The sequence below is a fragment of the Colletotrichum gloeosporioides genome (assembly GCF_011800055.1).
Source record: "Colletotrichum gloeosporioides strain Lc1 chromosome Unknown consensus_7, whole genome shotgun sequence".
In the NCBI taxonomy this organism is placed as follows: Eukaryota; Fungi; Ascomycota; class Sordariomycetes; order Glomerellales; family Glomerellaceae; genus Colletotrichum; species Colletotrichum gloeosporioides.
In genome coordinates, this window is record NW_025544652.1 from 417395 (window position 1) to 439526 (window position 22132).

At 55.3% G+C, this 22132-nt stretch overlaps 1 protein-coding gene across 1 annotated transcript; it reads left to right on the forward strand.

The window, feature by feature from the left end:
- Positions 1–18300: 18300 nt before the first annotated feature.
- GCG54_00001542 (putative transcriptional regulatory protein) lies at positions 18301–21254 on the forward strand (the record flags this gene model as incomplete). The annotated part of the gene is made up of 2 exons (XM_045401657.1): positions 18301–19406; positions 19484–21254. 2 exons carry the CDS (start codon positions 18301–18303, stop codon positions 21252–21254), a joined length of 2877 nt encoding a protein of 958 aa, XP_045270386.1.
- Positions 21255–22132: the final 878 nt, after the last annotated feature.

The following is a 22132-nucleotide window of genomic DNA, read 5'->3' on the forward strand; positions in this document are numbered from 1 at the left end:
CAGCAGCAGCAGCAGCTTTCGGTCAGGGGGTAAAGGTGGTTGGGTGTGTGCGTGTGTGAAGGGGATCAATGCCCTCTCCTTCCCCCTCTCATCCCCTCTCTCAAAAGAAAAATAGGGGCCCGGGAACACGCTCCCGGAAGCGGGAAACGGAGAAGAACGAGACACATGTCACTGGGAAAGAGAGCAAAAGGGTTTAGACTTGGGTGGTGGTCAAAACGGAAAAGCAGAAAACATTTACTACATACTTTACACGAAGATTAAGAGGAAAGGGGGTGGGAAATGGGAACATGTCCATAGTTCATCTAGCATAAGTTGCGTTTCTATTGGTTTTTTGGGACTTGCCGTTGCTACCACTACGACTACTGTGTGTGTCTGACGAGCTTATGTCTCTCCAGCCAACGATTCTTGGGGGCCTGTTTGTTCCTTTGCTGTCCTCATGCTGCCCAGTGTTGGGCCAACCGTCTGCCAACCATCTGGGATGGCTCATGTGAACGAGGGGGAAAGGGGAAGACGTTTCCGGCGATCTCAGTCTCATTCGTCGATTCACAGGAGAAAGACTAGCCCTCCGCAAATATTACCAACTCAGGAGTCTCTTTCGATTAGGGTGAGCGAGGGAAAGGGGGCCTGCCTGCCCCCTCCCCCTTGCCCTGGGATGGATGAGAGGACGAAGAAGAGGGAGATCATGTTCTGCAGAGAGAGGGCGCGGACTGGGCAGGGCATGGCGTCCCTCAACGATGTTGAATGGGTGTCTTCAAACCCCAAGGATGCGTGTCTTCTCCTCCAAGTCGAGTACTGTCTGTCTGTCCGTCCTAACGGGGGTTTGGCTGTTGCTATCCGTCTCCGGCGCTGCCGTCCAAGTTCGCCTTCTCTCGGCCGTCATCCGCATCCTCATCGTCCCAGTCACCGCCCTCTCATGCTCGTGATATACATCTGGGAAATCTCTGTCATATTAGCGACATGTTCCAGATCGAGAAGGTTGTTCTCTCGAACCCAGGTAGGCCCAGCGGGCGCCAGCCAGGCGTTCACTTCAGGGGTGTCGAAAAACCTCTCTCTCCCCACCGTGGTGGCGATGAGGACTGACGTCCAACAGCATCAGAAGGTCCTTTTCAGAGGGCAGAAAACTTCCCCCGGCAGGCAGCCAGACGGACAAACCCAGCGCGAGAACCAACGACAGCCAGGTGCAATCTCAAAAAGATGGGCATGCTGCTGTTGCTGCTGCGCCCTCGAATTCGGCCCCCAAGTTTACGTACGACTTTGACACTGGCACTGGGTGAATTCCTTCGCGCCGGCAGCGCGCCCCGATCGAACAGCATGCCAGCCGTTGTCGTTGGAGGGATTCAGTCCACCCGATTCTCTTCTGCGCCGACGCCGCTGCGGGTGGGCCTCTCCTTACTCACTTCCTTCCTCAAAGATGATCATCTCCTACCCGAAGAAAGGGATTTTGGCACTGACGCTTGTCAATTTGCTCCCGTTCTGCACGGATGGGAAGATGGCGTTCGCTCGGTGAGGGGGCGGTGGGGAGGAAAAGCCATCCGCCTCTCGCCAGAAGCGCGCACTCGCACCCCACGGCTGTGGCGCCTGTCGAACGGGATGGAAACCTTTGCTCTCGGCTATTCACATCCAAGGCTTGCTGGAAGAAAAGGAAGAAAACAAAAGGGTGGGGAGGGTCTTTTCCCCCAACAGTAGTGGCATGCAGGTGAGCCATGTGTGCAGACGCGCGCCAGGAAAGAGCAAATGTACGCCTGCTGCACTCCCGCGGCGGCGAGTAGCTCACCCCTTCCTTGTTTCGCTCCTCGCTCCATCTTCTGCGAGGCAGCCCATCAGGTTCGCAGAGACGCCACGATAACCCACGAGCCTGCATTAGGGGTCTTTAACGGGTGGAGGATTACGCCGCTTGAGAGAGGAGCGGTTCGGCACAAGGCCAGTGTGTGTATATGTGTGTGCGTGGTATCAGCGGCGCTTCCTTTCGAAATCAGGTATGTCGTAGGGTCGCCGCTTGTTCAGAGCCGACGACAGGTCAGGGAAACGGCGTCCGCATGGCGGCTGTTTGATCGCGATTCGGGCCATGAATGTGTCCGCCTCGCTTGACGAAATTACCCTGTTGGCTGGCAAATCCGCAAAGGTGCGCACGTTTGTTGCAGGAGATGGTGTGCGTCGATTCTACTCTTAGGATGGGGGTTGGTGGTGGCGGCGTCTTGGGCTCGACTTGGAGGGTGAGCAGACCAAGACCATGAGTGGGTAGAAAGCATTACGGCTTTTCGAATGCGGCAGCGGCTCTCTCTAGGATGACGCCGCACCGGCCGTGACTATCTGTAGTCCCTTTAACCTCGCTTCTCTGTCGTGCAACATCTTGTCCAGGACTTTGTGATGGCTTGGCCCATGTTCGAGTTCGCATCGGCAGGTTCATGTCGTTGGAACGTAGTCTTGTCGGGTCAACACTGCGGCTCCATTTCTGATCGAGCCGTCAACCAGTAGGATAGGTCGATGGCCGACACACCCTCGCTGGCCAAACCGCGCCCATGAGAATGGAGAGGAGTACGTTCGTGTTGGCAGGAGTATCATTTGCCATCTCTCACCGGCTCCCAACTTACATGTGGCGATCCGTTGGACGGGGACGCAGCAAGGACACTGCAGCCAGTCAGAGGGACTGAAAGCAGCAAAGTCTGAAGGGGGCTCCCCCATGGCAAATGGAACGGTGATCCGGGACTCCGCAAGCAATATGCGCAGTGCCGAGAGCCAACCTTGGCGATGAATCAAAAGTCTTCTGGCCAGTTCATCCCACGGCACAACGACGTTGGGGACCCCAATCATCGGCCAGGGGATCCTAGTGACGGCTTCGGGGATCGGGGGACGAAGCTTTGGCCAGACACTGCAATTTTCCTTCCCCTGACGCTGCTGCCGCCGCCGCCCTCGCGACCCCGAATACAGCAGCTTGATCCTACAAGGATAAGCGCACAAATGTCAATAACGATGACTGCCGGGCATAAGGCGCCCAGGCCCAGGTTCAGGCCCAGATTGCCTTTGCCTGGTGGTGCCATGTTATGAACCCCAACTTCCGGAGGATGAAAGCGAGAGTGGCACCCTCCCCCGCCCCTGGCAAGCGTCGCTCTCAGTGCCGCAGCAAGTTAGCCTTATGGATGGACGCTCGAAAATAAGAGATTGGTAATGGTAAAGAACGAGGACTTGCATGCGACTGCCAACCCTAGACTGGAGATGCCCGTGGAGGAGCACGCGAGGATGCGCAGCTCGTGCGGCGTAAACGGGTCTGTGGGAATGCCATCCATCCGTCTATACCATCCATCCCACCACTCATCTCGTCCTCGTGGCGACGCGGGCGCCATTCCATGCCTGGGGAACGACAACCCTGTGGTCTGGCCCTAAGCTGGGCCGCAAACCAGCAGTAAACTAGAGAGATACTAGAAAGGGCGACATCGTTCTCGGCATCTCTTGACAGCGTCGCCGCCATGTCCAGCAGTCAGACGGTTTTCCGGTCTGCTGGGTCCCGGCTAGGACAAGCCACGACTGGTCAGATGCGCGGGGAGACTAATCGACGTCACGAAGTGTGTAGTGAAGGTCGGCACCGGAAAGACGCAGTCGGTAACGGGATTCCCGACCTCTCTCGGGCGCCTCGCTGCTAGAGAGGGGGATTATGCGCCACTTCCGGCCTCATCGGGGCGAATCCAGGGTCTTTTTCGGCGGCTTTCTGACCAACTCTGACGCCGTGCACATGGCAGAAGTGCCCAGGCTAGGTATCTGGCAACCACAACAACCACGACACCCACGCTTCTCCAGTCAGTTGAATCGCCCGCTCGCAGTGCCGGGTACTTGGCAACAGGCCGTGACCACCTTGAACGAAGAACCCATGATCCGATACGGTATTAAGAGCCTAGCGTGGTGCGGCATCTCGAGTGGTGCGTGTGGGCTCCGCTGTGTGGTCCAGTGGTTGGATGGGTGGAATGGGCCAATCTTCCACGACTACAACCACATCTTCTCCTTCGGCCTGCATCAGTGTCAGCTTAGGTGCGCGCGGACATTGCTTCCAACCCCATGGTTCTGTCGGGCAAGCTAGCGGTCCGGTGCTGCGCTACCAGAGAGCTGTCCTCCTGACGGCCGGTCCATATCCCACTACGGATACCTGCCCTTGGGCGGGGGACATCGGCCATGCCCAAGTTGCGAGCGGAGACAAGGCAGGCAGACTTTGGAAGTGCACTGGACGTGTAGTAGCGTTAGAGACTAATATTTGGCCGGTCGCCGGTCGTGTCCGTCTATTCGTTTCCTCGGACTCTCGACGAGTTGGCTGGAATGTGGACGATTCCCGGTACAAGAGTGCAATAAGGTGTCCCGCAGGCTAGGACTAGGTGACCAGGCTGGTCTTGACAGGTGCCCCCAGCCGAGCCGTTGGTGCTGAGAAGTCGTGGAAGCGCCGGAAACAAAAATCCCTTCAATCAGAGGCACGGAGCTAATTGCTGGGCTGGGTATGGTTCGAGCGCTGGCGGCCCACGTCATTCTCAAAAAGGGTGGATGACGGCTCCGAAGTCCAGGGCCCAGGGTATCATCGCGACCTCTAGCCAACCCGACGGGGGATCTTCTCTCCAGGATTTCGGTTGCCGATATTGGGGTTTGCGTGCAACACCGCGGCTATTCTTAGAGACTGTGCGTCGGGAACGGGCGTGCCTCGATTTTTCTTTTCTTTCCCTCCCCTCGCTTTCTCACTGTGTCTGCAAGCCTTTGCCCGCACACGATGTGACGCCAACATATTTGACGCAACATCGTATCTCCCGCTCATATCTGAAAGTTGTTTCAAAGATATAGCTCGTTGGTCCATGACTCCATGCTTTTCCCTTGATCCTACCCGCAGTCGCCGGCAGCAGTCGTTTCTGTCGGGAGACCACTACTGCCAAGAGGCTTTTGGCTGCACACCATCAACACTCTTTCGCGATTAGGCGAGCATCCGAACGGTCCCAATACCATCGCAGAGGTGCTCGCAGACACCCTCCGGACCTGCAGGAAAACAGATTGTGATGCCAGGGACCGGTGAATGTCAACTGCACAGGTGCCGAGCTTGCACACACACACACATCCGTACAAACGCACAAACACAAGCCGCGTGGACAACCCCGTCAAGTCGAACCTGCTCCCCACGCTTAATGGCCGTGGCAGGGTTCCTTGTCGTATACTGCGTGCTTATATCAATCTCTTCAATGCTAGTTCAGATGAGAAGCGTGTGACAAGACGGATTGCCCGTGTAGCGATTAACCAAGTGGCCGGCTGTGACAGCGACTCTGACGGAATTCCACGAAAAGTTGTGCAGGTCACAGGAAGGGCTGATGCTGCGTCTGTCTTCGGCGCTCACCGTCCAGTCGCCGGGAGGTCCTGGCAAGCTCATCAAGCGTGTAAGGCCAGGCAGGCTGGCCAACGGAAAGAGGATTCATATCGCACTGCTGCCGCCCAAGGGATGTTACTTGGGGGCCGATGAAAGTGGAAGGTCAATGGCCCAGTTCTTGGCTTCGTGCCCATCCCCTCCCCTCATACGATGAATACCACTAGCGACAATATGGCCTGAGCCGCGCCCGTCCTAGGTGCCAACGAGCTCCGCAAAAGCATGGCAATGTGGAGGACGAAGCAACCGACCACCCCACAGCGCTAATGGCCTGCCTCTGAGCTTGCGTGCGTTCCTCGTAACTTCTGGTTCATGGACGAGGGCGGTTGACTAGCGTCCGATTCGACTGTGGGAGCCACTGAGAGCTTGATTCGCTTTCTGAAGCCTCTTTGGGCCTGCTGATCCAGTTGCTGAATTCCGCACCCTCACAGTAACTCCCTCAGTTGATTTGGCGAACCGGAATTGCTACCACAGTGGCTGGATAGATATGTCTTTCATCCGTATGCCGATGTTGTCTGAATAACCGTGCAGTGAATAACGATATCGCCCAGCAAGATCTGCTCCAGATGCGGCCTTGTACTTCAAGAGTTTAAAGCCCCAGGTTTCCCGGAAAAAGTGGTAATGCACCGACACAACTTGCATGACGTTTGGCGAGGTTGACTGTCGCTTGCAACGTCTGATGGCCATATTGCAGTTGATGAACCAGCCATCTGCTTACCTCAAGCATCTCGCCAGCGGAAGCCCTCCATTCACCATGAAAAGCGCGTTCCTCATAGAGCATATTGGTGATGTCAGAAGGGATTATGGAATGGCCCTTCGACTTTCCCCTATGTTGCTGTATCATCGCTCACGTCTGTTGCATCCATCGTCATTGGTTCCATCTTCCGCATTGGCGCTAGAAATGACCCCGACAGGCGCTGTCTGAAAAGCGACGCGACACGATCTGCCCTTGACAAGGGCCACGAGCGACCAATACCCGTGGATGCTCGCGAGGGTATCCTCGGCAGGCTGGCCATTGTTGCATTGTCAATTAGTCGAGTAGACCAATGTGAAAAACTGGAACTGTTTATGCACATGCAGTGACACCACGGTTGTTTTCAACGAAAGTGCAAGACTTAGATCTGCCACCTCCCGGTGGTGGTGATGAATCTCGATGGTTGGCAGCCGAAGTATCTTTTTATTCTGCTGCCTAACCGCGAGGTGGAGAAGAAAACGAGACAGGGTGACGGGAAGAATGGAGAAAGCTTCCCAAGAAATCGTTCAGCAAATGTCGAGAATGCCATTGTAGGGGTTAGTGACCAGGGGCCGTTCGAACAGGGTTGGCCGCTGGACGGAGCGGAATGCCGAGTCTAACTTGATTGAAAGACCTTGTTGCCCATAATGCTCGCGAGGATGCGAATCCTTTGAAGCAGACGAAGTACAGACCCAAAGATGTGACTGCTCTCCATCTATGAAGTTTCTTTACGAAATCTTGGTTGTTCCGGTATTGTGTGGCGGCTCATCGTTGAGCTAGAAACAGGCTGAATGCGATAATCTTGTCGGCAAAGTGACATCGACACTGCTGGGCGACCGTTGGCAGTAGACCAATTGCCATTTCCCAACCAGACTGGATAGGCTGAAGGGCAAAGCCTATTCCTGCGGATGCTTGTGGGAATCGATGTTCGTTGTCAGTACGTATGATAGCACGCATGTCACTTCAAAATCTAGAAATTTGAGGTGGCTAGGATATTGCTCAGGAACTCTGTTTCTTTTGCCGATTAGCAGCCATAGAGAATGTTTGGCCGGCCAGCTGTCGTACATATCCATGCCAATGAGGCTGCGGCAATGGATAATGTGCTGTCCTCGTAGACCACTAAGGCCCGAATCTTGTCGAGGTAGTTACGTCGCCTAAAAATAGCATGTCGTTCCGCTTGCGAGATCACGGGTGAAGGTGCGTGGTAGCGTTGTCGGTTATCAACAAGACGTCGTCTAAGCCAGTGTGGTTGCAAGCTCAGTAGTTGTGATGGTTTAGCAACGCAGAAATTTCTCAAGACGTCGCATCCCGGACCAGAAATCAACGCAAGCCACGCCTCTCGCGGACTACTGTGCTCATGCGAGACGGCGGGCATGAAACCTACCGAATCTTGACTCGGTCTGGTTATAGACCCTGAAATGTGCAAGTCGTGCAGCTATGGGCGTCAGCATATGCAAACCTTCGGCATGGCTGTGGTTGGTAGATCAATTGGAGGGCGGAGTAAGATAGCAACGCTGCCGAACCACAAAACGATGGGCAATGGAGCCAGTGTGAGAGCATGACAAGGCCAAAGAATAAGAAGACCGACCAAACTCCCATTGCTTTCCCGGCCAGCTTCGGCATGGGTTCGGTGAATACCCTAAAGAGAACTGCCATCGTGAGCACCGTTACGTGCGTAACATGCTCAAGCCTCAGACGGCGGTACAAAGATGGACCGCCCAAGGGGCAAACCGAACGATTGAATCGGGCTTCAGGCCCGAAAAGGAAGTCGGTCGGCCGCCACTCCTATATCAGATCGACCTGAATCCTGCAGCCAACCCTTGCGACGTGTGCGCGCACCGAACCTCTCCAAGTTCTAGAAGGGCATGAAAGGATTGCCTGGTACTTGCTAGCGTGGCCCTTTTTGCTGTTGGTGCTGGCATAGCCCTTGCAGTGGCTGCTGTCACCCAACATCTGCCATCCCATCTGTGCTGAGTGCCACAAACGCCCAGACCAGCCAAGGCCTCTCAAAGTCCGACCCAGGTCGGAATCTATCTGTCAAACTTTTCTTTTCAAATCAGAAACCTCGGCTGGCATATCCGTAGGAACTTTGCAAAGTGTCGGCTGCGTGAACCCCCTCGCTACCTGTCAAATCGTCTTGACGCGCTCCAGAACGTTCGGGCACGGGTTCGGATGGCTTATCCGCTGCAGATAGAATCCTGCCAGCGAACTGAATCATGGATGCTTGAGCGATTACTCAGGCGCTATCAAGTCTGATGGTGTGAACCAGTCTTCCATGTCTGGCATAGGAAGGATCTTGCTAAGCCGTCATTCTCGGAACCCAGCAACAAGTCTTTAGGTGATATCAACGGCTTGCTGCATCGTCTTCTGAGTTGAGACACAGAAAACGGCAAGTTGTAAGAATCGTTACTGACTGTCTGATGTGGTGACCGTTCGAAACCGCCTGATTTGAGGTTCTTTTCCTGCTCACGACAGGCCCAGCCACGGCCCAAGTCTAATTTGTCGATCTTGTTAAGGAACCCCCTGTCTATATCTCAAAGGGTTGAAGGACTTGTCCACAACACCGAAGACCCCTGAGCCGGTGCATCAATAAGAAATTAGTAGTAGTGAAGAACTGCCGCTCCATGTGGAAGAGCGCGTTGCTGCAGCTGGCAGTGACGCACGGAGTTGCTCCCACACTCCAGATTGTATCCGCAATGTGCCCAAATTGGTGACAGGATGTGACTGGCCTTACAAGCTTGGACTCTCTGTCAGTTGTCACCAAATTTGATTTGCGCTGTGATTGCCAGTATTATGGACGTAATTGTCTGCAATAACGTCATTGCGCGCGTAATTCCTTTCATGGTCTCGTGATGCATATGGACGGTGTTACCAGGGCATTGAGTCGCATCGTTGGCGTGTTGTGGATTTCATTGCAGAGTTATTCGCGGCTCCGGATTCTGGAACCTCGGCCTGAGCGAGTTGTGTGTCTTGGCTGTGGTCCAACTTTGCCTGCAACACAGGATCGAAACGCAATTTCCCCCCCTTCCGTTCCCAGCGAGCGGCCGCCAAGACGAGGAGGCGACATATGGAGGATCTGACGTGACCAAGAGATGGGTCAGACGTGCGGCTAAGCCGGTGTGTTTCCCTATCAATGGTATTCGGCCGGTGGGCGGGTGAGAGATATGATTCAGGAACTTCTGCGACTTTGTTGGGCATGACAAGATGTTTCGCCAGCACGCCAAGGGCTTACAGCGAGCGGGCGGCGGGCGGGGATAGCGACTCGGGCACAAAAGCCTCTATGAGTGAAGATGAGCAGCTTGCATCTGGTGAAACCGCGAGGCATGACTCGTAGGGACAACAGCTGGCGGGTGGCGTAACGACGGTGAGCGACCGAGGGTGCGAGGCGCCCATCTAAAACCCGAGAATCGGGAGTTTGACGAGATTCAGGGTAATATAAGGTGTGGTCTGGTCCATCTCCGGGACTTGTCACGGCATTTTACGAGGCGCTTGGGCGGCTTTTCGAGTGCCGAAGGGTGGAGAGGTCCATTGGCAGGCGGATGCTAGGCAAAAAGAGCGTCAAGCCGCGGCCGACCGAGTCCACAGCGGATCTCGCACTTGGATCTCGTGCGAGTGAGCCCCGGGCGCGGCTTGAAATCCGGTCTTGTCCGGCTTTAAGATATCGATGCCCTTGTCGATAGCCCAAAGTCCCCATGTTCATGGGTTCCGCGAGGATCACGTCGAGATTGAACCCGTTTAATCTGGAGCACTGATCAGGCGATGGGGCTGATCGCGCTCGCTCGTTTGCCGAGTTACGAAGGCGAAGTGGGTTTGGCAGTGTATAGGCATGCCCCAGGCCCTTTTTTTTTTCTCTCTTTTTTTTTTTTTGGCAGTGCTCAAGCCTCACGTTGTAGCCGGCGGCCCCTGGGGCGGACAACGAGTGCGAGCCTGTGAGGGCGTGTTCGTTGGCGTCGTTGTTGGTGTGCGTCGACATTGAGACGGGGTGGAGTGTCCGATCAATGGGATTCCACAAGAGGTCCATTCGGATGCGAGCTGAGACCCAGCCAGTCCCGGGCCCTCCTGTTTCCTCTGCCTTCCTGCTGGTTCGATTCGAGAGCATCGAGGTTTGCGCAAGTCCAGCCCGGTCTCTCGGTGACCATCTTGCTCATCCAAATGAACAGCGCGGGTGTGGTGCAAGAAAAATACATCCTAAGCTGTGCTGTCGGGCCATTGGAACGCACTTATCTTGGCAATCGGTTGAATACCCGCGGGCTGAGCATGCGTACGTCTCTACGCCCAGGACATTCGGAGGGAAAGGAAGAGGCCGTGGTGGTAATTCTCACCTTGGCTTGTGAGTGAGGGAAAATCACGGAATCGTGGGTCCATAGGCGATTCCAAATGGAGGTTGTGTGTCCTGAGGTGCAGGCAACCATTTCCAGTCCCTTGGGATTGCAATCCCCTAGGGTCACGCCGTTTCCCGCAGTGTCTTTCTCCCCGTTTGGTCCTAGCGCCCTCACGAGGCGATTCAACTGGAGGAGCCCGGCACAGTCAAGGACGAGAGGTCGAGGTGAGGGCGAAACTTGATCCAGTCGAAAGCGAAGTTCGTGAGCAGGGGCCAGAGAATTGAGTTGGAAATTGGCGCAGTGACAGTCGTTCATTCCGGGTGTTTTGTTGTTCGGGAGCAAGTGCTGCGGTGCGTTGCGTTGCGGCTGATGGCAATTAATGCAACACAAGCGGGCCAGGTCATGCGTGTTAGTGTACCGTCTGATGTGCAGCTGCAATGTATGAAGAGGCACTATCGGTTGGTTCGAGGAGGGTCGCGTGTTGCCGGGTACAACGAGGGTGCTGGGAAGACAGAGGAGAAGGGAGGATAGACGGTAGTATTGTTGTCGAGAAAGATTTGCGCTGTCATGCAGTGCATCCGACAGACCCTAATCGGACGCCCGTAGTTGTTCAAAGATGTGCATCCTTCCACGATCAAGGAAAAGCAGAATTGCCAAGGGGAGGTCTGAATAAGGTGTCTGTGTACCTACCTAGGTAGGTCGACATTGGATGAACATCCAAGCAAGGCAGGAATTGTCCGGGCAGGTCGTGTCTATCCAAAGTTGATTCGTCGAGGCAGGAGGTAGGCATTGACAGGCAGATGGCAGGTGGCAGGTACATTCCGCACGGCGAGGAAACCGCCTGCCCTCACTACCGAGGGAAGTACCTAGGTACAAAGGCAAGAGTGCCAAGGCTGGCAGGCACAATATCGCAAAGCGAGGCACGGAATTTGGGCGGCACAGGAGACAATAGGAAGGAAACCACGATGGGCAGATAAGAGTCTCACCTTGATCACCTCGCTGCCCTTGGTTGATGACATGAAGGCTCTGAAGAAATGACAACATGTACGATATAGGTAGGTAGGTGTCCGTACCTCGCCTCGAGGTACCTAGGTGAGGTGGACAGCCAGGTTCAGCCAGGCAGGGTACATGTTCCTCGAGCGAGACGAGGTGGGATTGAAAAAGGGAAGGGCCGCCTGCTTTCCCGCAGTTCCTGCCCAAAAGGACAATCCTGGACAGAAATCCGGAATTCTGGAATTGGGCCGGTGAATAGGAAGTCGTTGCCCACCCGGGTTCACAGACAAGGAGGGAAGGAAGGTGGACAGAAGCGGAGAGCGACTGCCAACCTTGCTACCTCCACTAGTATTGTACTGTGTAAGGGTATCCGTACCTGCTGATGGGGGGTACCTGCCTCGCCTCGGTTGGTGGAAGGAAGGGGAAGCAGGCAGGAGTCCCGGACCTGTGTTGTTCCAGGTCAGGTAGTAGATGGACTCAATGTATGGTACCCAGTAAGGTAAGGTAGGTAGGAAGGTAGGTAGGCAGGAGAGGGGAAAGGGGAGGATAGCGGGCGGTCCCTGACGTCTTCCATCTCTGCCACTCTCAACCGAGCCAAAAGTCACTGTGAGAAGTCACAGTCGCATTCATGGGGTGCATTGCGTGCAAGAGGTATCCGTATCAACAGCAAGTCTCAAGAGCAGCAACAACCGCTGCGGGCTACGCAACAGTTTCCGCCGGGTACGGACACGGCGGTTGGCGATGTGGAGGCAGAGACGCCCGGTACATTTGATTTACATTGCACCGCAACGGCAGTTAGAGACACTGGGCCTTGAGTCTCCTCTCTCTCTGCGACGCTGTGTTGGTCTCCGTAGTTGACTGAGTTGGCGTTGGCACTGGCCATGCTACGCACTGAGAGATCCATGACCAAGCCTGGAACCCTTGACAAGTGCCCGCTCATGGCGGATCCCGGTCGACTCATGGAGCACCCGACGCCTACCTGCGACCTTGTCAAGCTAAGGTTGTCCACCTCAATTCATCCAGGGATGGATCAGAGGAACCTTTGGTGACCGACAACACCCACCGGTCACCATCACCACCACCACCACCACCACCACCACCACCACCACCACCACCACCACTACTACTACCACCACCTTACGCCGCACATATACGGGGTTTTGGTGGCTACGCCGCCTTCCAACAGCTACAGCCGAGGCGAACCACTTTGGCCGGGAACGCTGGCCCCATTCCCATTTCGCTGCTTCGCCTACACTCTGCATCCGTTGGGACTACCTATGGCAATCTACGGAGGAGATACACGTGAAGGCGAAAAAGCGAGATGAAGAACCGTCATCGGGGCCCCGGATGACCGCCCCGATGCTCCCAGCCCAGAATCTCAAGCGGCACCGGCACCAGAACAGGACCAAACAGACCCCTTGTGCTGCTATTGCCTGTCATGCCAACCATTTGCAGCGCTGAAGACCTGCTCAAAACGCGCAGGTTGCCCTAGCTCCCACATCGGGATAAGGTATACCAAGCAGCAAGCAGCACGCAGAGGCAAGTCGTGTAAATGCTGCTTCTAGCTCAGCATGTCTCGGGGCGACCAAATACTAGAGGCCGGAGATGGAGAGCACGGAGATAGGCTGAGCAGACATGCTGCGGCGCCGCGTTAACCCAAATGAGGCAATCGTTACGTTGAACGGTCATGAAGGGCTTCTCACCTTAGGCGCAGCTTAGCTAAGGTAGTTGACCTCACTCAAGCCACCTTGGTTCTTGGCCGGGCGCGCCAGTTCGCTAGGCCTCCTGGCCTGGGGTCTGGATGAGGCGAAGGCGAAGGAGACGAGAGACAGGGTGGTAGCAAAACGGCAAGGGAAGGGGGAAAAAAGGTGTTGGAGGTTGTGGCCGAAACCCCAGCTGACAATGTCCTTCGCGTAGCATCCACATGTCAATACTAAAGCACCGGGAAAAGCTCCCGGACGAGAGCCCTGTTCCCCGAGCCGCCAGTGGGAACGGAGACAGCAAAAGTGCGCGCGCTGCAGAGGAAGGAAATGGCAGTGTGGAATACTGCGAACTAGGGCCCCTGTCTGGGTTGCGTGGGTTGCGAATTGCGGGTTGGACATAGTCTGCGCTTTGCGCTCCATTGCCAAGCTTTTCGGGCTTTGGTTGAGCAGGGCTCCATCTGAGGTGAGGTGTGCGGACGGGGTGTCGGTCTGAAGCCAGAGGAGGGACGACAGATGGATGGATGCGCTCACACTAAGACTACGAGGTCAGGTAGTTAAAACAGATGCCGCAATGCAGGTAAGACTCAATGACATTGTGTTGGGAGTGAGGCATGCGAGTTGTTAACTAAGACGGAGCCTAAGCCGTCCGCCTGCTGTTACATTCCGTTGCCACATGCCAAATCTTGACAAGCCTTGCATTCCGACAAGACAAGGCAAGGCCAGCACGGGCAGCGTGCTTAAGGTTTGATGTCACCCTACAGGTCCCTTAGCATCAACCCGACTTGTTGAATTTTTTTCTGGTTTTTTTTTTTTTTTCCTTCTCCCTCTCAGTGCCGTGAGCGACACTCTAAGAAACTTCGCAAGTGCCTTATTAAGTACTGCCACTAAGGTGCTGACCTAAGGTCAGAAGGACAGCACCTCGTCCGCAGGATGCACAGTGCTCAGGGGAAGGAAGGCATCACATAGATTCGACCCATAGATCGGAGAGCCGCCTGCTCGCTTAACTTTTCCCAGTATCCGCAAACTTTTTCAGATGCTCAAGGAAGCCCAGCTGGACGCAGTATGTCTACTATGTATAGGCAATTACGGGGTGGTGCCTCGTCTTAGTTGCAATCTACCTGGCGTGCCTTACTTTCTTGTGGCTTCCATTGGTGTTATTCTACTCACAACTGCAGGTGCAACAATCCGAACCTTCCTTCCAATGTGCGGACAAAGTTGCCGACGTTCCTTCCAAGATCCGGTGCAGGTGGAAAATCAGGTAGGTAAGGTAAGGTAGGCAAGGTAGGTAGGTACCTTAGGTTAAGTGATGTATAGACAGACAGGGTACGTATTTGGACAACTTTTGCAAGGCAACAGCTTTGGAGACTTCCACGGCTTAGTCTTGCCGCATCGCTCGCATCCTTTCCAATCTACAACAAGTCTACTTTCTTTTCCCACCTGACGCCCAGTCCCCATCTTCATGCCACATCTCCACGTCCCATCGCCTCTGTCCCATCTCGGATCCGATCCTCATCAACGGCAAACCATCGGTTGTCTCAGCGCGGAGATGGAGGGGTATTCCTCTCTGTCAAGCAAACGCCGCCGCACTGTTAGTGCACGTTGATGCCCTGACAGGCGGCGCCATGAGGCAGCATTTTCCCTGCAAACCAATGCAAATTATCCAAAAACTGCACCGTCTTCCGGCTCTTCAATGCAACTCCACCCCGGCAGAACCACGGCGTCGACCGAGCCACTGCGACACTGTGGATGGGCTTTGCTCTCCCGAGGCCCAAGACAGTAACCAGAGAGCCGACAAACTTGCAACAATCGCACCATGAAGCCGTCGCCTTCGTGCCAGAGCCGTCTGCTTCAGATTTCCCGCCACTGGAACGGATGCCTCTCTTCCACACTCAACCGTCGGCGGCAAAACTGTAAAAAGCCGCCCACGAAACACTGGTCCAATGTTCTCCAAGAACACGTTTTTCGACATGGCGTGCTTCAGGAAACATAATGGACGGGCGGGCGAATCGGACGCGGGAGCACGGAAAGGGACCGACGGGCCAGCAAGACGGATGAGGAGCACCTCGTCCGTCTCCAGCCACGCGGATCATGGGATGGACGACAACGCTAATCGAGTGAGCGTCGGCGCGGACGCTAGCAATTGTCGCTACGCACCACACGCAACCCACGACTTACACCACTGGCACTGTCTCTTTCTCTCTCTCCAGGACCCCCTATGCCATCTTCCCTGGTTTAGCGTCTGCGCCACTGCAGCCGACGGCTGACTGGTGGAGCGTCATTGAGCCCGAACCACACGTCTCGTTCTTTGATTGTTTAGTCTTGTCTTGTCTCGCAAGTCGATCTTCAGCCCAAGACTCTGAGAGGCTGCCAAACCCGCCGCCAAGACGAGCATTCTGCCGGCAGGCATTGGCCCTGGATTGAAGTTGATCCTGGTCATGATGCCACAGTGTCAGCCCGCCAGCCAGCCAGCTTCCTCCCTTTTTCTAGCGTTGCGCCAGAATCTGCGCCTCGGCCGCTCTCGTGAAATTGAACTTGCTCACCAGAGCGAAGAGAGCCATCCGGCCCTCAGCCCTGTTCGCTGTATGGCTACAATTACGAGAGTCAAATCACCGTCTCTCTTTCGACCTCAGCACACATACCAAAGCCTAAGACCAATGCGGTCCTTTCCCAGCCCAGACACATCGGCAATCCTCGGTGCGGAACTCCATCTCTTGAGCCCTGTCGTATGCCTTATGCTGCGCTGCATTGTAATGCACTGCAATGTCTGCACCCCGATGCAAGTCGCTGCGTTGCCGGCTGCAGTCCACGACAGGTCCGGTCCAGATCTTCGCAGCCCTCTGTACCGTCACAGTGTACCCAGGGGAATGGGATCGACCTAATGAAGACATGCCGGACGCGTCTTATTAGCCTCTCCTATCGCTGCAGGGGACTGGCAACCTTGTCTCCTCGAGCCCACCAGGACGTTGCAAGAGCTACTCTACTTTGGCCGCCTCCCAAGACAGGCAGGTAAGTACTTTTGCGCCACTGGCGCTCACGCCAAACGCCCGAGTACCTCTTCTCTGACATTGCCGTTGTTTGTCGACATCACTGACCACTCTCGTTTACAGGAAACGACACGATTCGACGAACGATTCGGAGACGACAAGTCCCTTGTCGAAGCTCAAACTCTGGCCGCGGGGTCTCCATCTGAAAGTTCTTCGCCGGGATACTCCTACATGCAGCAGCCACACTCAGCGACAACACAGGTATTCGTACGGGCACCCATTGTATGGTGGACGGAGTACCTCCCATGTCACTCTGAGATTGGCGTGACGGGATGTCCAGCGCGCAACCCCGCGCCGAGATCCACAACCTCTCTTGGAATGAACCAACAACCGGCGAACCGTTCTCGTTATTTCCTTTTCTCGCCCGGCACTCCGAGCCTATCTCGTTACGTCCAATTCGCCATCTGGGCTCACTCTCTGTGGATCACAGCAAGGGATTTCTGACCCTCAGCATGCATCCTTCGAGCTCCAACAGCAAAAACCACGAGAAATGGCACGAAGTGTACCCTCATCGCTGCCGGGACCGTCTTTCTTCCTCGTGTTCTCGATGAGCCCTGGGCTTGGCACGTGGGCTCTGGATTGTTGTTCCCAGGCATTGAGATAGGTCAGCAACGTCCAAGTCGAAGAGCCAACAGCAAACGCAGCGCCAACCAGCATCATCCTTTTACCGCAAAAACCATCTCATCTCTCATCCGACCTCTTCAGCACAAAGGATCGATGCCGTCATCTCGTTCCCCTTTGCAACGTCAACACCAAATATTGGCCTTTTTCAGAACCTGGACCATGCCTCACACGTTTTCGCCTCTCGCAGCCTCCCCGTCTTATCCTTCCCGTCCCCAAAAGATCAAGGGTGCCCCAGCTCAATGAACCCCCCTTACCAGCTCCATGCCATCCCTGACCAGCCCTCCCAGGGCGTCTACTATGTACCGGGAGCTCCTCCCTTCGCGGCTTCTCTTGTTCGCTCCCCATGCCACCCCTCTGCTGCATCTAATCCCCGTTACTCTGTTGGACCCCTGTCAGCATGCAACCAGGATTCCCTCATCGAGCATAACTAGACCCAGCTGCCCCATTTTACCATCGCTGTGCCTTATTACGCTGCGACGCTGGCCAGAGGCCCTATCCGTCAGACTAATGCCTCGAGGGAATGCGAATTGTGCCTCCGAAATACGTAGAGGAGGTACGCGGTAACTCGTCTCTTCCCCCCCTCGCAACCGTCGACAAGGCCACTGGTACACGCCATGCCGTCGGTGCCGATGAGGCGCTAGGCCGGACTAGCTGCCTCCTCACCCCCTCGTCCTAACCAAGCAGGCGAGACGGCGGAGACGCAGTCGAGGGCCATGGAAGATGCACCGCACGTGTATGCGCCTAGAACGAACGGTACTTCCTACCCGTCGTGTACACTTGCAGCACTCTATCGGTGCCCCTTCCGGCTCCCTTCCCCAATCTAACGAGCCAAGCCAATCCAGTCTGTTGGTCCTCATCCTTAGTGTCTCCTTTTGGCCCCTCGGTGTATCTCTCTCGCAGCCCGCTACCCTGAGTGTAGCCGAACGGGGGTAGCAGGCCAACTACCCTATGGCCAAGTATACTTATGATGTGGATAGGATATGCGATCCATACTTGGAGGCGCTCTCCGCGCATGCCCTGCCTAGCTACCTTGCTCTTCCCGAGTCTCAAAAGCCACCCGTCTCCATCGTACCCTTCTCTCTCACACCTCAGGTTCTTTCTCTCTTTCTTCGTTCCAATCTTCCTGTCTCTGTTTGTTGGCATAGCCAGGAAAGAAGGAGGGAAGGAAACGAGCAACAGAACAGTCCGCCATAGCGAAGCAAGCATCAAGTATAACGACATTCAGTTCTCTCGTTCACACCTCGCTGATCGAACTCGCGGGTTCCGAAGCCGCCCTATCTCAACTCACCCCCCGGCCGTGGCCTACGAACTTTAATATCAAAGCCGTCTGCAGCCCAGATCTTCTGAACAGCTGAATCTTTCGACCAACTTCTCAAGCTTTCGTCCACATACTATCCTACCGGTTAACGGCCCAAACCTTGACGACCTTGGGAACGACGACAATCGTAAGAGGTTCCAAGCCGGAAATGCTCAACGGCTACAACGTCAACTCGCATTTTCAATGGGTATTTTAACTCTGGAACCCCACCCCCGTTTGGCCGCCCCAGATTCTCCTCCCGGGCTGGTTAGCCCATCTTCATCATCCTACTCCTCCAGACCGTCTCCTCCTGCAGAGAAGCTTTGGAACGCCAAATTCGGACCAGTATCTCCTCCAATGTCGAACTATGAACAAAGCCCGGCCGCCGACATGGCAAACAAGAGCATGGCAGAGCTCCCGAGCCGCAGAGATTCATCACAAAGCGGTCCTCGCCTGTCACTCCCCCCACTGAGCAGCATCCTTGGGCCTGCGGCCGGGCCGTTGCACTCTCCGTTGTCTGACAGGCCTACCGGGTATCCAGCTACATCTCCTCTGGATCGGCCGCGTCTCCCTCCATCTCATGGCGATCGTCCGTACGGGGGTTCCTACTTCCCACCGCAGTCTTCTCCGGCAATCTCTCAGCCGAGGAGCACTTATGACAACAGATACGATCATGACCGGCAGGCGTTGCGAGGCTTGTCTCAATCTAACTCAGGGCCGGGGTCGCCTCGTTATCGCGAGACGGAGCACATGCGTCAGGATTCCAGAACCGACGTTGGGTTGGGAGGCAGGTGGTCGATACATCAAGAAACAGGCAGACACGAGTACTCTTTGGTGTCAAGAGAAGCATCTCAACCACAGCTTCCGGGTCCCTACGACAGACCGTCGTACCAGTATCCTCCATCCAAGGACTCTGGGCTTTCTTACCGAGACCAACGACCTCCGTCAGGATCAGGTCCGATGCAGTCACAACCCCTTACAAGTGCCGCGAACTCGGACGGAATTCCTTCGAAGGATGGTCTTGGGCCCAAGATTTGGACCGGAACACACTTCTTGCCGCGTTTTGTGCGGGCTGCCGAAGTTCCAGGTGAAGGCTTGTGTTTCTTCTACGACGACGGGAGCCACTGCAAGACCATCATCGACGGCGAGCAAGTCAATGCACACTGGGGTGTAACAAAGGCAGGGAAGCCGAGGAAGCGGCTCGCGATCGCGTGTGTTACGTGCAGAGAGAAGAAGATCAAGTGCGATCCCGACTTCCCTCGGTGCGTCCAGTGCGAGAAGTTTGGCCGGGTTTGCAAGTTCAAGAACGCGTAAGTGGTGAACCGCCGAGTCGCCTCAAGTGGGCGGTCCGTTCCTATACGTGCTTTGCTAATTAGAACTATATCAGACCTCGAGGTGGCCACAACACGTCTCCGTCGACAGCTGCGGCCGAGCCAGAAGATGTCCGGCGAATGGGAGGTCCTGCCAGTGAGATGCACCGACCTGGTAGCAACTCCAGCGCATCGGTTTCTCCCCGGACGACCTTGCGCCAGCCTAGTCCAGAGCCTCCAATGTCTCACAAGAGGATGAGGTTGGACTTTGATTCATACCCGTCCATGGCAAGCGAGCCGCCGTCGCTGAATCGCACCCCCGAGGCGCCCAGGGCAAGCCTCTCCTGGCAGCATCGCCAGCCTTATGAGCTTCCTCCCATCCAAGACCACCTGCTCAACCGAGCATGGCAATCAGATCCGTATGTGTCCGACCCTGAATCAATTAGCACCTCAATCTCCTCCTTCTTCGTACACACCGACAGCACCATGGCCCTTCGTTTTTTGCCCGAGACAGCGTTCAAATCCTGGGTGACCGGTAATGCTTATATCAAGTCTCCAGGAGACCTGATGCTCATCTATAGCATCCTCGCCGTCGGCGTGGCCTTGTCAGGAGGACCCAAGAACATGGCCAACGAATACGCCCAGATCGCCCACTACGCGCAGCACCGAGCTGCTTGCAGCCTTCAGCTCGCGCAGGCTCGTCTGCTTCTTGCGCTGTACTACCTGTCACTCTCTAGGCTGAACGATGCGAACGAGTTGATCAGCGGAGCCATATCAGCATCGATCGATCTGCAGCTAAACCTCGAACTTGAAAAGTCGATCGAGGCGGACCTGACAGACTTCCCTTATGGCTTGCAAAGAGATGGATATTCAGAGAGCCGAAGACGAACTTATTGGGCATGCTTCGTGCTGGAACGACTCAGCGGCGTGTTTCCCAATCGGCTGAGCATTCTGAACGTCAAAGACATCTTCATCCGACTTCCATGCGAAAATGAACTGTTCGAACGCCAAGAAGAATCCGACGCTTCCTTTTTCGCAGCAGCGATGGCTCTGTCATCTAAAGCCGTCATTCGGCCATTGGGTATCTTTGCCTACCTAGTACAGCTTGTGACCATCTGGGGTGAGGCTATGTCGGAACTCTACAGGGCTGCCCAAAGCCAAGAATCAGACTACGACGCCCCGGGCTTCATTAACACCGTGATGGAGAAGTTCATCGGATGGCGCGAGTCCCTGCCCGAGCGCTTCGCTTACAGTTCGGGCAATATGGCCCTGGCTGCACAGGATGGCACTCTCAGCACATTCCTCACGATCCACCTGGTATATCTCCACGGGCTCATAAAGATCCATCGACACGCCCGGACAGAGTTGATCGCTGCCTCGGTACGGCTACAATACGGAACGCGTATCCATGAGGAAGCAATGCGGGTTCTGGACATCACGGGCATGTTGGAAGTGCTGCTCCAGGCCCGCCGAGCTCCCATCAGTGCGCCGCCTCCTTTCATGAGCTACGTCATCCTCGAGGCTACTGACATCCTCACGGCGGAGGGGTCCTTGGCGGATGTCTCGGTCATTCTGGATCGGCTCGCGGTCGCAAGCGCGATTGTCGATGCTGCGGGAATGGTATGGGAAGAGGCTCGGGCCCATCAATCGGCCATGGAACAGAGGCTTGATGCACTACGTGCTCTGCGTGATCTTCAGCCCAGCGACGCGCCCCTCGCCGGTAGCAGGGTGTTTGACCACGACGAGAGCAAGGATAGCAAGCTGCCTGCGGGGAGGTGCTGGCAGATAGACGATCCAATGGACACAACATTTCCTCGAAGGATGGATCTCGTATACATTCGAAGCTGAAGCAGCCAGCCACGTCGGCACCAGACTTGTTTCTTTCTTTTTCTACATGCATTGCATTTACGGCGTCTGGGGACACATGGATCTCTACTTGCTTTTTTTTGTACTGACGGCCTTAAACGCTCATATATGGCATGCACGATGAGAGAATCATGAAGCAGTCATGTGGTGTTGCGCCCAGAATTTTGTTCATATTCAGTTTTGCTTCGCTAGACTCTTGTCTATGTATCATTATACCCTGTACATGAGAAAAGACGGATGAACAGGCCGGCCAATCAAGGGTTGGGGAGAGGCAGCAAGAGGCAGAGGAGAGGGTGAGAAGCGGGCAATTGTCACCTACTGCATTCGTATACAGTAGAGACAGCCCCAGGAGGAGCTAAACCAGGCAACACGAGATGAGAGAGAGAGGGACGAAGAAGCATAGCATGGGGCGCGATATGATGTAACTCACGCCACCAAAATCCAACAAAATGAGGGAAAAAATTACCAGATCTTTCCGCCGCATCATCCATCATCCCTTGTGGACGTGATATTGCAGAATGGAGGGATCGGTCTGCATGTCTCAGGTTGGCCGCATGATTGGCATGCGGGATGCGGCATACGACGGCAGCCTGCCCCCCTCCCCCCTTCGGCTCGGTTTCTCAACGGTGCGTTTAATTGAAGCCGGTAGCCCTGCCAGACTGCGCATCCCGTAGGAACCGCAATATGCTTCTCATCTTTCTTTCGGCTGGGCATGTTGCCACGTCTCCGGCGACGTTTGTTGGTAGGATCAACAGGGGCCGTGGAGCCCTGTGTTTTCACTTCCATAGTTTCAAGGATGAGTGCTGGAGGTTCCTCGTTGGATGAGACGAACCAACTGCAGTCAGATTCTAGCGCGAGTT